Below are 15,297 nucleotides of genomic sequence, written 5' to 3'. Positions count from 1 at the left end.
ATCCTTGGATAAACAACTTTTTTTCACCAGTTAACTGACTTCATCTACCGATGTACTGTATTAGGCATACAGCTCCCGCATGAGCTCCAGACGATTTAGGCTCACAGAGACAACTCTGTGGTTAAGTTAAGGCATTCATTCCGACTGGGTTAAAGGTTAAAGCATTCTGTCACGCACTGACCATAGTTTGCTTTGTATGTTTCTATGTTTTGTTTGGTCAGGGTGTGATCTGAGTGGGCATTCTATGTTGGATGTCTAGTTTGTCTGTGTTTGGCCTGATATGGTTCTCAATCAGAGGCAGGTGTTAGTCGTTGTCTCTGATTGGGAACCATATTTAGGTAGCCAGTTTTGTCATTGTGGGTTGTGGGTGATTGACTATGTGTAGTGTCTGTGTCAGCTCTATTGTTGATTAGCTTCACGGTTGTCATGTTGTTGGTTTGTAGTGTTCAGTTTTTCTATTAAAATGACGAACACTTTACCACGCTGCGTATTGGTCCTCCGATCCTTCTCGCTTCTCCTCGTCAGATGAGGAGGACGAAGACAGCTGTGACACATTCATTCAGACTGGGTTAAAGGTTAAGGCATTCATTCAGACTGGGTTAAAGGTTAAGGCATTCATTCAGACTGGGTTAAAGGTTAAGGCATTCATTCAGACTGGGTTAAAGGTTAAGGCATTCATTCAGACTGGGTTAAAGGTTAAGGCATTCATTCAGACTGGGTTAAGGCATTCATTCAGAATGGGTTAAAGGTTAAGGCATTCATTCAGACTGGGTTAAAGGTTAAGGCATTCATTCAGACTGGGTTAAAGGTTAAGGCATTCATTCAGACTGGGTTAAAGGTTAAGGCATTCATTCAGACTGGGTTAAAGGTTACGGCATTCATTCAGACTGGGTTAAAGGTTAAGGCATTCATTCAGACTGGGTTAAAGGTTACGGCATTCATTCAGACTGGGTTAAAGGTTAAGGCATTCATTCAGACTGGGTTAAAGGTTAAGGCATTCATTCAGACTGGGTTAAGGCTTTCATTCAGACTGGGGTAAAGGTTAAGGCATTCATTCCGACTGGGTTAAAGGTTAAGGCATTCATTCAGACTGGGTTAAGTTAAGGCATTCATTCAGACTGGGTTAAGTTAAGGCATTCATTCAGACTGGGTTAAGGCATTCATTCAGACTGGGGTAAAGGTTAAGGCATTCATTCAGACTGGGTTAAGGCATTCATTCAGACTGGGTTAAGTTAAGGCATTCATTCAGACTGGGTTAAGGCATTCATTCAGACTGGGTTAAAGGTTAAGGCATTCATTCAGACTGGGTTAAAGGTTAAGGCATCCATTCAGACTGGGTTAAAGGTTAAGGCATTCATTCAGACTGGGTTAAAGGTTACGGCATTCATTCAGACTGGGTTAAAGGTTAAGGCATTCATTCAGACTGGGTTAAAGGTTACGGCATTCATTCAGACTGGGTTAAAGGTTAAGGCATTCATTCAGACTGGGTTAAAGGTTAAGGCATTCATTCAGACTGGGTTAAGGCATTCATTCAGACTGGGGTAAAGGTTAAGGCATTCATTCCGACTGGGTTAAAGGTTAAGGCATTCATTCAGACTGGGTTAAGGCATTCATTCAGACTGGGTTAAGTTAAGGCATTCATTCAGACTGGGTTAAGGCATTCATTCAGACTGGGTTAAAGGTTAAGGCATTCATTCAGACTGGGTTAAGGCATTCATTCAGACTGGGTTAAAGGTTAAGGCATTCATTCAGACTGGGTTAAAGGTTAAGGCATTCATTCAGACTGGGTTAAAGGTTAAGGCATTCATTCAGACTGGGTTAAAGGTTAAGGCATTCATTCAGACTGGGTTAAGGCATTCATTCAGACTGGGTTAAGGCATTCATTCAGACTGGGTTAAGGCATTCATTCAGACTGGGTTAAGGCATTCATTCAGACTGGGTTAAGTTAAGGCATTCATTCAGACTGGGTTAAGTTAAGGCATTCATTCAGACTGGGTTAAAGGTTAAGGCATTCATTCAGACTGGGGTAAAGGTTAAGGCATTCATTCAGACTGGGTTAAGGCATTCATTCAGACTGGGGTAAAGGTTAAGGCATTCATTCAGACTGGGGTAAAGGTTAAGGCATTCATTCAGACTGGGTAAAGGTTAAGGCATTCATTCAGACTGGGTTAAGTTAAGGCATTCATTCAGACTGGGTTAAGTTAAGGCATTCATTCAGACTGGGTTAAAGGTTAAGGCATTCATTCAGACTGGGTTAAAGGTTAAGGCATTCATTCAGACTGGGTTAAAGGTTAAGGCATTCATTCAGACTGGGTTAAGGCATTCATTCAGACTGGGTTAAGGCATTCATTCAGACTGGGTTAAGTTAAGGCATTCATTCAGACTGGGTTAAGGCATTCATTCAGACTGGGTTAAAGGTTAAGGCATTCATTCAGACTGGGTTAAAGGTTAAGGCATCCATTCAGACTGGGTTAAAGGTTAAGGCATTCATTCAGACTGGGTTAAAGGTTACGGCATTCATTCAGACTGGGTTAAAGGTTAAGGCATTCATTCAGACTGGGTTAAAGGTTACGGCATTCATTCAGACTGGGTTAAAGGTTAAGGCATTCATTCAGACTGGGTTAAAGGTTAAGGCATTCATTCAGACTGGGTTAAGGCATTCATTCAGACTGGGGTAAAGGTTAAGGCATTCATTCCGACTGGGTTAAAGGTTAAGGCATTCATTCAGACTGGGTTAAGGCATTCATTCAGACTGGGTTAAGTTAAGGCATTCATTCAGACTGGGTTAAGGCATTCATTCAGACTGGGTTAAAGGTTAAGGCATTCATTCAGACTGGGTTAAGGCATTCATTCAGACTGGGTTAAAGGTTAAGGCATTCATTCAGACTGGGTTAAAGGTTAAGGCATTCATTCAGACTGGGTTAAAGGTTAAGGCATTCATTCAGACTGGGTTAAAGGTTAAGGCATTCATTCAGACTGGGTTAAGGCATTCATTCAGACTGGGTTAAGGCATTCATTCAGACTGGGTTAAGGCATTCATTCAGACTGGGTTAAGGCATTCATTCAGACTGGGTTAAGTTAAGGCATTCATTCAGACTGGGTTAAGTTAAGGCATTCATTCAGACTGGGTTAAAGGTTAAGGCATTCATTCAGACTGGGGTAAAGGTTAAGGCATTCATTCAGACTGGGTTAAGGCATTCATTCAGACTGGGGTAAAGGTTAAGGCATTCATTCAGACTGGGGTAAAGGTTAAGGCATTCATTCAGACTGGGTAAAGGTTAAGGCATTCATTCAGACTGGGTTAAGTTAAGGCATTCATTCAGACTGGGGTAAAGGTTAAGGCATTCATTCAGACTGGGTTAAAGGTTAAGGCATTCATTCAGACTGGGTTAAAGGTTAAGGCATTCATTCAGACCGGGTTAAGGCATTCATTCAGACTGGGGTTAAGGCATTCATTCAGACTGGGTTAAGTTAAGGCATTCATTCAGACTGGGTTAAGGCATTCATTCAGACTGGGTTAAAGGTTAAGGCATTCATTCAGACTGGGTTAAAGGTTAAGGCATCCATTCAGACTGGGTTAAAGGTTAAGGCATTCATTCAGACTGGGTTAAAGGTTACGGCATTCATTCAGACTGGGTTAAAGGTTAAGGCATTCATTCAGACAGGGTTAAAGGTTACGGCATTCATTCAGACTGGGTTAAAGGTTAAGGCATTCATTTAGACTGGGTTAAAGGTTAAGGCATTCATTCAGACTGGGTTAAGGCATTCATTCAGACTGGGGTAAAGGTTAAGGCATTCATTCCGACTGGGTTAAAGGTTAAGGCATTCATTCAGACTGGGTTAAGGCATTCATTCAGACTGGGTTAAGTTAAGGCATTCATTCAGACTGGGTTAAGGCATTCATTCAGACTGGGTTAAAGGTTAAGGCATTCATTCAGACTGGGTTAAGGCATTCATTCAGACTGGGTTAAAGGTTAAGGCATTCATTCAGACTGGGTTAAAGGTTAAGGCATTCATTCAGACTGGGTTAAAGGTTAAGGCATTCATTCAGACTGGGTTAAAGGTTAAGGCATTCATTCAGACTGGGTTAAGGCATTCATTCAGACTGGGTTAAGGCATTCATTCAGACTGGGTTAAGGCATTCATTCAGACTGGGTTAAGGCATTCATTCAGACGGGGTTAAGTTAAGGCATTCATTCAGACTGGGTTAAGGCATTCATTCAGACTGGGTTAAAGGTTAAGGCATTCATTCAGACTGGGTTAAAGGTTAAGGCATTCATTCAGACTGGGTTAAAGGTTAAGGCATTCATTCAGACTGGGTTAAAGGTTACGGCATTCATTCAGACTGGGTTAAAGGTTAAGGCATTCATTCAGACTGGGTTAAAGGTTAAGGCATTCATTCAGACTGGGTTAAGGCATTCATTCAGACTGGGGTAAAGGTTAAGGCATTCATTCCGACTGGGTTAAAGGTTAAGGCATTCATTCAGACTGGGTTAAGGCATTCATTCAGACTGGGTTAAGTTAAGGCATTCATTCAGACTGGGTTAAGGCATTCATTCAGACTGGGGTAAAGGTTAAGGCATTCATTCAGACTGGGTTAAGGCATTCATTCAGACTGGGTTAAGTTAAGGCATTCATTCAGACTGGGTTAAAGGTTAAGGCATTCATTCAGACTGGGGTAAAGGTTAAGGCATTCATTCAGACTGGGTTAAGGCATTCATTCAGACTGGGGTAAAGGTTAAGGCATTCATTCAGACTGGGGTAAAGGTTAAGGCATTCATTCAGACTGGGTAAAGGTTAAGGCATTCATTCAGACTGGGTTAAGTTAAGGCATTCATTCAGACTGGGTTAAGTTAAGGCATTCATTCAGACTGGGTTAAAGGTTAAGGCATTCATTCAGACTGGGTTAAAGGTTAAGGCATTCATTCAGACTGGGTTAAAGGTTAAGGCATTCATTCAGACTGGGTTAAGGCATTCATTCAGACTGGGTTAAGGCATTCATTCAGACTGGGTTAAGGCATTCATTCAGACTGGGTTAAGTTAAGGCATTCATTCAGACTGGGTTAAGGCATTCATTCAGACTGGGTTAAGGCATTCATTCAGACTGGGTTAAGGCATTCATTCAGACTGGGGTAAAGGTTAAGGCATTCATTCAGACTGGGTAAAGGTTAAGGCATTCATTCAGACTGGGTTAAGTTAAGGCATTCATTCAGACTGGGTTAAGTTAAGGCATTCATTCAGACTGGGTTAAGTTAAGGCATTCATTCAGACTGGGTAAGTTAAGGCATTCATTCAGACTGGGGTAAGGTTAAGGCATTCATTCAGAGTGGGTTAAGTTAAGGCATTCATTCAGACTGGGTTAAAGGTTAAGGCATTCATTCAGACTGGGTTAAAGTTAAGGCATTCATTTAGAGTGGGTTAAGTTAAGGCATTCATTCAGAGTGGGTTAAGTTAAGGCATTCATTCAGAGTGGGTTAAGTTAAGGCATTCATTCAGACTGGGTTAAGTTAAGGCATTCATTCAGACTGGGTTAAGTTAAGGCATTCATTCAGACTGGGTTAAAGGTTACGGCATTCATTCAGACTGGGTTAAAGGTTAAGGCATTCATTCCGACTGGGTTAAAGGTTAAGGCATTCATTCAGACTGGGTTAAGGCATTCATTCAGACTGGGTTAAGGCATTCATTCAGACTGGGTTAAGGCATTCATTCAGACTGGGTTAAGTTAAGGCATTCATTCAGACTGGGTTAAAGGTTAAGGCATTCATTCAGACTGGGGTAAAGGTTAAGGCATTCATTCAGACTGGGTTAAGGCATTCATTCAGACTGGGGTAAAGGTTAAGGCATTCATTCAGACTGGGGTAATGGTTAAGGCATTCATTCAGACTGGGTAAAGGTTAAGGCATTCATTCAGACTGGGTTAAGTTAAGGCATTCATTCAGACTGGGTTAAGTTAAGGCATTCATTCAGACTGGGTTAAAGGTTAAGTCATTCATTCAGACTGGGTTAAAGGTTAAGGCATTCATTCAGACTGGGTTAAAGGTTAAGGCATTCATTCAGACTGGGTTAAGGCATTCATTCAGACTGGGTTAAGGCATTCATTCAGACTGGGTTAAGGCATTCATTCAGACTGGGTTAAGTTAAGGCATTCATTCAGACTGGGTTAAGGCATTCATTCAGACTGGGTTAAAGGTTAAGGCATTCATTCAGACTGGGTTAAAGGTTAAGGCATTCATTCAGACTGGGTTAAAGGTTAAGGCATTCATTCAGACTGGGTTAAAGGTTACGGCATTCATTCAGACTGGGTTAAAGGTTAAGGCATTCATTCAGACTGGGTTAAAGGTTAAGGCATTCATTCAGACTGGGTTAAGGCATTCATTCAGACTGGGGTAAAGGTTAAGGCATTCATTCCGACTGGGTTAAAGGTTAAGGCATTCATTCAGACTGGGTTAAGGCATTCATTCAGACTGGGTTAAGTTAAGGCATTCATTCAGACTGGGTTAAGGCATTCATTCAGACTGGGGTAAAGGTTAAGGCATTCATTCAGACTGGGTTAAGGCATTCATTCAGACTGGGTTAAGTTAAGGCATTCATTCAGACTGGGTTAAAGGTTAAGGCATTCATTCAGACTGGGGTAAAGGTTAAGGCATTCATTCAGACTGGGTTAAGGCATTCATTCAGACTGGGGTAAAGGTTAAGGCATTCATTCAGACTGGGGTAAAGGTTAAGGCATTCATTCAGATTGGGTTAAGTTAAGGCATTCATTCAGACTGGGTTAAGTTAAGGCATTCATTCAGACTGGGTTAAGTTAAGGCATTCATTCAGACTGGGTTAAAGGTTAAGGCATTCATTCAGACTGGGTTAAAGGTTAAGGCATTCATTCAGACTGGGTTAAAGGTTAAGACATTCATTCAGACTGGGTTAAGGCATTCATTCAGACTGGGTTAAGGCATTCATTCAGACTGGGTTAAGGCATTCATTCAGACTGGGTTAAGTTAAGGCATTCATTCAGACTGGGTTAAGTCATTCATTCAGACTGGGTTAAGGCATTCATTCAGACTGGGTTAAGGCATTCATTCAGACTGGGGTAAAGGTTAAGGCATTCATTCAGACTGGGTAAAGGTTAAGGCATTCATTCAGACTGGGTTAAGTTAAGGCATTCATTCAGACTGGGTTAAGTTAAGGCATTCATTCAGACTGGGTTAAGTTAAGGCATTCATTCAGACTGGGGTAAAGGTTAAGGCATTCATTCAGAGTGGGTTAAGTTAAGGCATTCATTAAGACTGGGTTAAGTTAAGGCATTCATTCAGACTGGGTTAAAGGTTAAGGCATTCATTCAGAGTGGGTTAAGTTAAGGCATTCATTCAGAGTGGGTTAAGTTAAGGCATTCATTCAGAGTGGGTTAAGTTAAGGCATTCATTCAGACTGGGTTAAGTTAAGGCATTCATTCAGACTGGGTTAAGTTAAGGCATTAATTCAGACTGGGTTAAGTTAAGGCATTCATTCAGACTGGGTTAAAGGTTAAGGCATTCATTCAGAGTGGGTTAAAGGTTAAGGCATTCATTCAGAGTGGGTTAAGTTAAGGCATTCATTCAGACTGGGTTAAGTTAAGGCATTCATTCAGACTGGGTTAAGTTAAGGCATTCATTCAGACTGGGTTAAAGGTTAAGGCATTCATTCAGAGTGGGTTAAGTTAAGGCATTCATTCAGAGTGGGTTAAGTTAAGGCATTCATTCAGACTGGGTTAAGTTAAGGCATTCATTCAGTCTGGGTTAAAGGTTAAGGCATTCATTCAGACTGGGTTAAAGGTTAAGGCATTTATTCAGACTGGGTTAAAGGTTAAGGCATTCATTCAGACTGGGTTAAGTTAAGGCATTCATTCAGACTGGGTTAAAGGTTAAGGCATTCATTCAGAGTGGGTTAAGTTAAGGCATTCATTCAGACTGGGTTAAGTTAAGGCATTCATTCAGACTGGGTTAAAGGTTAAGGCATTCATTCAGAGTGGGTTAAGTTAAGGCATTCATTCAGACTGGGTTAAGTTAAGGCATTCATTCAGACTGGGTTAAGTTAAGGCATTCATTCAGTCTGGGTTAAGATAAGGTATTCAGTAAGACTGGGTTAAGATAATGTATTCAGTCAGACTGGGTTAAAGGTTAAGGTTTGGGATATGGTTAAAGGTTAAGGTATTCATTCAGACTGGGTTAAGATAATGTATTCAGTCAGACTGGGTTAAAGGTTAAGGTTAAGGTTTGGGACAGGGTTAAAACAAAAACAACTCTAATGTTAGTTCATTAATTCCAATTGGTTAACAGTTCAGGCATTACATTCTGATTGGTTAAGTTAAAGGAAAGATGAACCCATTATGAATGTTATATGTTTGTCCATCTGAGATCTTCCCTGGGTCATCTCCTGTTCTCCTGTTGTCCTGTTCTCCTGTTGTCCTGTTCTCCTGTTGTCCTGTTCTCCTGTTCTCCTGTTCTCCTGTTTTCCTGTTGTCTTGTTTCCTGTTGTCCTGTTGTCCTGTTTTCCTGTTTTCCTGTTCTCCTGTTCTCCTGTTCTCCTGTTCTCCTGTTTTCCTGTTCTCCTGTTCTCCTGTTGTCCTGTTCTCCTGTTCTCATGTTGTCCTGTTGTCATTGAAATGACTACACACCTTATACACACACACTGCACACACACACTACAAACACTACACACACACACACACACACACACACACACACACACACACACACACACACACACACACACACTCACTACACACACTACACACACTACAAACACTACACTACACACACTACAAACACTGCACACACTACACACACTGCACACACTACAAACACTACACACTCTACACACACTTCAAACACTACACACACTACACACACACACTGCACACGGTGTGTGTATGTGTGTGTGTGTGTGTGTGTAAACAACACAAACTCGCTCTATAAACTCATTAACCAATCCTTCTGAAGTTGTCTTTCTCTGTTTTAAATACTCCCCCATACTGTAGGATAGGAATCATCATAACTCATTCATGATCTCCATCTACCATGGAACCATGGTAACGCACATTCACACTTTCAGCTATTTTACAGGAAAGTAGTTCATCTATTGTCTGAGAGGGGGAGAGAAGGGGAGAGAGAGGGACAGAGAGGAAAGAGAGGAAAGATGGAGAGGGGGAGAGAAGGGGAGAGAGAGGGACAGAGAGGAAAGAGAGAGGGAGAGAGAGGAAAGAGAGGAACGATGGAGAGAGAGAGAGAGAGAGAGAGAGAGAGAGAGAGAGAGAGAGAGAGAGAGAGAGAGAGAGAGAGAGAGAGAGAGAGAGAGAGAGAGGAAAGATGGAGAGGGGGAGAGAGAGAGAGAGAGAGAGAGAGAGAGAGAGAGAGAGAGAGAGAGAGAGAGAGAGGGAGAGAGAGGGAGAGAGAGAGAGGTGGAGAGATGGAGAGAGAGAGAGAGAGAGGGGGAAGAGATGGAGAGAGAGAGGGAGAGGAAGATGGAGGGAGAGAGAGAGGGGGGAGAGAGAGGTAGAGGAAGATGGAGGGAGAGAGAGAGAGTTGACCCTGTCTGTCTCTCTCTGTCCCATAACCCTGTCTCTAACTCTTAGAGAAAAAGGTGCTAAGTGGAAGCATACCAGGATCATCAGTTTGTCCCCATAGGGGACCCTTTCTGTTGCTGGGTAGAATCCTTTGCAGAGGGTTCTACCTAGAACCCCCTACGTAGGGTTCTACCTAGAACCCTCTATGAACAGTTCTACCAGCCTTATTAGCCTTAAAATGTCATGTTATGACAATAGATTACATACAATATATAAGACCTTTATTTAAGGGCCTGGTTATAGCCTAACACAGGGTGGTTTACAGGCCACATCAGGCCTGCAAGCGAAGTGTTGTGTAATTTCTATTGGAATCCAGCCAGAGTTAGGATATCCAACAGGTGGAATTGTTAATGACCGGCAACCTGCATTCTGAATGACTGTCAGGGTAGATTGATTACTGAGTCGACCTCCATCATCTACGTTGGAACAACCATCTCAGCAACAGGTCCATTAAAACGAGTGTTTCACTATATCCGCAATAACATCTGCTAAACACTTGTATGTGACAAATACAATTGGATTTTGATTTGATTTTAAATCAAAATATTAGCAGGTGTGTTATTGATCTCTGTGCAGCATGACATGAATCAACTAGAATACAGTGTGTTATTGATCTCTGTGCAGCATGACATGAATCAACTAGAATACAGTGTGTTATTGATCTCTGTGCAGCATGACATTAATCAACTAGAATACAGTGTGTTATTGATCTCTGTGCAGCATGACATGAATCAACTAGAATACAGTGTGTTATTGATCTCTGTGCAGCATGACATGAATCAACTAGAATACAGTGTGTTATTGATCTCTGTGCAGCATGACATGAATCAACTAGAATACAGTGTGTTATTGATCTCTGTGCAGCATGACATTAATCAACTAGAATACAGTGTGTTATTGATCTCTGTGCAGCATGACATGAATCAACTAGAATACAGTGTGTTATTGATCTCTGTGCAGCATAACATTAATCAACTAGAAAACAGTGTGTTATTGATCTCTGTGCAGCATGACATTAATCAACTAGAAAACAGTGTGTTATTGATCTCTGTGCAGTATAACATTAATCAACTAGAAAACAGTGTGTTATTGATCTCTGTGCAGCATAACATTAATCAACTAGAACACAGTGTGTTATTGATCTCTGTGCAGCATGACATGAATCAACTAGAATACAGTGTGTTATTGATCTCTGTGCAGCATGACATGAATCAACTAGAACACAGTGTGTTATTGATCTCTGTGCATCATGACATGAATCAACTAGAACACAGTGTGTTATTGATCTCTGTGCAGCATAACATTAATCAACTAGAATACAGTGTGTTATTGATCTCTGTGCAGCATGACATTAACCAATCAATCACTGCAAAAACAACAGATTTAACAGTAAAACAAACTATTCTGAAAATCTCCCTGCAATAGAGCATGTTGGGAAATACCATATATGTAGAACCCTTCTCACCTTCCAAAGAATCATCAAAGAGCCCTTTCTTCTAGAACCAGTTCTTAGAATGTTAAAGGTTCTGTGTAGAACCCTTTGCCTTACGAAGAACCATTGTCTTCTGATCGAAACAGGTCTTGGTAGAACCCCTTCAGAACCCTTTTTTATAAGAGTGTAACCCTGTCTGTTTCTCTCTCTGTCCCCTAACCCTGTCTGTCTCTCTCTCTGTCCCCTAACCCTGTCTGTCTCTCTCTCTGTCCCCTAACCCTGTCTGTCTCTCTCTCTGTCCCCTAACCCTGTCTGTCTCTCTCTCTGTCCCCTAACCCTGTCTGTCTCTCTCTCTGTCCCCTAACCCTGTCTGTCTCTCTCTCTGTCCCCTAACCCTGTCTGTCTCTCTCTCTGTCCCCTAACCCTGTCTGTCTCTCTCTCTGTCCCCTAACCCTGTCTGTCTCTCTCTCTGTCCCCTAACCCTGTCTGTCTCTCTCTGTCCCCCTAACCCTGTCTGTCTCTCTCTCTGTCCCCTAACCCTGTCTGTCTCTCTCTGTCCCCTAACCCTGTCTGTTTCTCTCTCTGTCCCCTAACCCTGTCTGTCTCTCTCTGTCCCCTAACCCTGTCTGTCTCTCTCTCTGTCCCCTAACCCTGTCTGTCTCTCTCTCTGTCCCCTAACCCTGTCTGTCTCTCCCTCTGTCCCCTAACCCTGTCTGTCTCTCTCTCTGTCCCCTAACCCTGTCTGTCTCTCTCTCTGTCCCCTAACCCTGTCTGTCTCTCTCTGTCCCCTAACCCTGTCTGTCTTTCTCTCTATCCCCTAACCCTGTCTGTCTCTCTCTCTCTGTCCCCTAACCCTGTCTGTCTTTCTCTCTGTCCCCTAACCCTGTCTGTCTCTCTCTCTGTCCCCTAACCCAGTCTGTCTCTCTCTCTGCTCCCTAACCCTGTCTGTCTCTCTCTCTGTCCCCTAACCCTGTCTGTTGCTCTCTCTGTCCCCTAACCCTGTCTGTCTCTTTCTGTCCCCTAACCCTGTCTGTCTCTCTCTCTGCTCCCTAACCCTTTCTCTTTGTCCCTGGCTATACACGCTTTGTCTTTCGAGGCAGTCTTCCTCTATGTGTAATCTCTCTGTTTGTCTGTGTCTCTCTCTCTCCCCTTCTAGACTCTGTGTTCCTGGAGGACTATGTGGTCTCTACTGGGGACACCCTGGATCTGTCCTGTAACCCCAACGGTCCCGCCCAAGCTGTCCTCTGGTTCAAGGATGGCAGCGGCCTGTTGCCTAGCAACCGGACGCGAGTAGACCAGAGGGTTCTACGCATCATCAACGTGTCTTACGAGGACTCCGGCATGTACTCCTGCCACGTCACTCACGACAACAACCTGCTCAGCAACTACACAATCAGAGTGACAGGTGACATCATCATACATCTCCATCTCTCTTGCTATCCGTCTGGTTTTATATTTACCTCTGGTTGGCTATCCTTTTCCTCCTCTCTCCTCTCTCTGTCTCTCTGGTTGGCTATCCTTTCCCTCCTCTCTCCACTCTCTCTCTCTGGTTGGCTATCCTTTTCCCTCCTCTCTCTCTCTCTCTCTCTCTCTCTGGTTGGCTATCCTTTTCCCTCCTCTCTCCTCTCTCTCTCTCTGGTTGGCTATCCTTTTCCCTCCTCTCTCCTCTCTCTCTCTCTCTGGTTGGCTATCCTTTTCCCTCCTCTCTCTCTCTCTCTCTCTGGTTGGCTATCCTTTTCCCTCCTCTCTCCTCTCTCTCTCTCTGGTTGGCTATCCTTTTCCCTCCTCTCTCTCTCTCTCTCTCTGGTTAGCTATCCTTTTCCCTCCTCTCTCCTCTCTCTCTCTCTCTCTCTCTCTCTCTCTATCTTTGGCTATCCTTTTCCCTCCTCTCTCTCCTAAATCTCTCTATCTTTCCTTTTCCCACCACTCTCTCTCTCTCTCTCTCAATTCAATTCAATGGGGCTTCAAGGGGCTTTATTGGTATGGGAAACATGTGTTAACATTGCCAAAGCAAGTGAGGTAGATAATATATAAAGTGAATATATAAAGTGAAATAAACAATAAAAATTAACAGTAAACTTTACACATACAGAAGTTTCAAAACAATTTTTTTAATTTGTCTTTTTTTTAACCTTTATTTAACCAGGCAAGTCAGTTAAGAACACATTCTTATTTTCAATGACGGACTGGGAACAGTGGGTTAACTGCCTGTTCAGGGGCAGAACGACAGATTTGTACTTCACTGGTTGCCCTTTTCTCGTGGCAACAGGTCACATATCTTGCTGCTGTGATGCACACTGTGGAATTTGACCGAGTAGATATGGGAGTTTATCAAAATTGGATTTGTTTTCGAATTCTTTGTGGATCTGTATAATCTGAGGGAAATATGTGTCTCTAATATGGTCATACATTGGGCAGGAGGTTAGGAAGTGCGTCTCAGTTTCCACCTCATTTTGTGGGCAGTGTGCACATAGCCTGTCTTCTCTTGAGAGCCAGGTCTGTCTACGGCGGCCTTTCTCAATAGCAAGGCTATGCTCACTGAGTCTGTACATAGTCAAAGCTTTCCTTAATGTTAGTTCAGTCACAGTGGTCAGGTATTCTGCCACTGTGTACTCTCTGTTATGGGGCAAATAGCCCTAATATTTTTTTTGTTAATTCTTTCCAATGTGTCAAGTAATTATCTTTTTGTTTTCTCATGATTTGGTTGCGTCTAATTGTGTTGCTGTCCTGAGGCTCTATGGCGTGTGTTTGTGTTTGTGACCAGAGCCCCAGGACCAGCTTGCTTAGGGGACTCTTCTCCAGGTTCATCTCTCTGTAGGTGATGGCTTTGTTATGGAAGGTTTGGGAATCACTTCCTTTTATGTGGTTATAGAATTTAACCTCTAGCGTCGAGCAATCCCATATCCGGGAGCGTAATCATAGCCTCAAGCTCATTACCATAACGCAACGTTTCCTATTCATGAAAATCGCAAATGAAATGAAATAAATATATTGAAACACAAGCTTAGCCTTTTGTTAACAACACTGTCATCTCAGATTTTCAAAATATGCTTTAACCAAAGCTACACAAGCATTTGTGTAAGAGTATTGATAGCCTAGCATAGCATTAAGCCTAGCATTCAGCAGGCAACATTTTCACAAAAACAAGAAAAGCATTCAAATAAAATCATTTACCTTTGAAGAACTTCGGATGTTTTCAATGACGAGACTCTCAGTTAGATAGCAAATGTTCATTTTTTCCCAAAATATTATTTGTGTAAGAGAAATAGCTCAGTTTTGTTCATCACGTTTGGCTAAGAAAAAAAAACTAAAATGCAGTCCAATTAGCTCCATAATATCGACAGAAACATGGCAAACATGGCAGTCGGTTTCTCATCCGAGGCAAACGGAAAAATACTGCAGCTGGAGATTACGCAATAATTGCGACGGAGGACACCAAGCGACCACCTGGTAGATGTAGTGTCTTATGGTCAATCTTCCAATGATATGCTTACAAATACGTCACAATGCTGCAGACACCTTGGAGAAAACGTGGAAAAGGTAAGCTGACTCCTAGCTCCTTCACAGCCATATAAGGAGTCATTGCCATGAGGCGTTTTCAAAAAATGCGGCACTTCCTGATTGTATTTTTATCAGTTTTTTTTTCTGTAACATCAGTTCTGTGGCACTCACAGACAATATCTTTGCAGTTTTGGAAACGTCAGAGTGTTTTCTTTCCAAAGCTGTCAATTATATGCATAGTCGAGCATCTTTTCGTGACAAAATATCTTGTTTAAAACGGGAACGTTTTTCATCCAAAAATTAAAATAGCGCCCCCTATATCCAAGAAGTTAACGGCTCTTTTCTGGATTTTGATCATTAGCGGGTATCGGCCTAATTCTACTCTGCAAGCATTATTTGATGTTTTACGTTGTACACAGAGGATCATTTTGCAGAATTCTGCATGAAGAGTGTCAATTTGGTGTTTGTCCCATTTAGTGAATTCTTGGTTTGTGAGCAGACCCCAGACCTCACAACCATAAAGGGCAATTGGTTCTATAACTGATTCAAGTATTTTTTGCCAGATTCTAATTGGTGTATCGAATTTTATGTTCCATTTGATGGCATAGAAGGCCCTTCTTGCCTTCTCTCAGATTGTTCACAGATTTGTGGAAGTTACCTGTGGTGCTGATGTTTAGGCCAAGGTATGTATAGTTTTTTGTGTGCTCTAGGGCAACGGTGTCTAGATGGAATTTGTATTTGTGGTCCTGGAAACTGGATCTTTGTTTGG

General features: G+C 42.3%; 1 protein-coding gene across 1 annotated transcript in view; it reads left to right on the top strand.

Annotated features, from left to right (window-relative positions):
• The window catches only part of fgfr3 (fibroblast growth factor receptor 3), a 229,702-nt gene that overhangs the window by 68,947 nt on the left and 145,458 nt on the right, over positions 1–15,297 (top strand). The window contains 1 exon segment of the mRNA XM_031787620.1: positions 12,184–12,432. Coding sequence (XP_031643480.1) covers positions 12,184–12,432 — 249 coding nt within the window.

The sequence above is a fragment of the Oncorhynchus kisutch genome, linkage group LG14, assembly GCF_002021735.2.
Source record: "Oncorhynchus kisutch isolate 150728-3 linkage group LG14, Okis_V2, whole genome shotgun sequence".
In the NCBI taxonomy this organism is placed as follows: Eukaryota; Metazoa; Chordata; class Actinopteri; order Salmoniformes; family Salmonidae; genus Oncorhynchus; species Oncorhynchus kisutch.
This window is presented reverse-complemented; position numbering and strand designations above follow the sequence as displayed.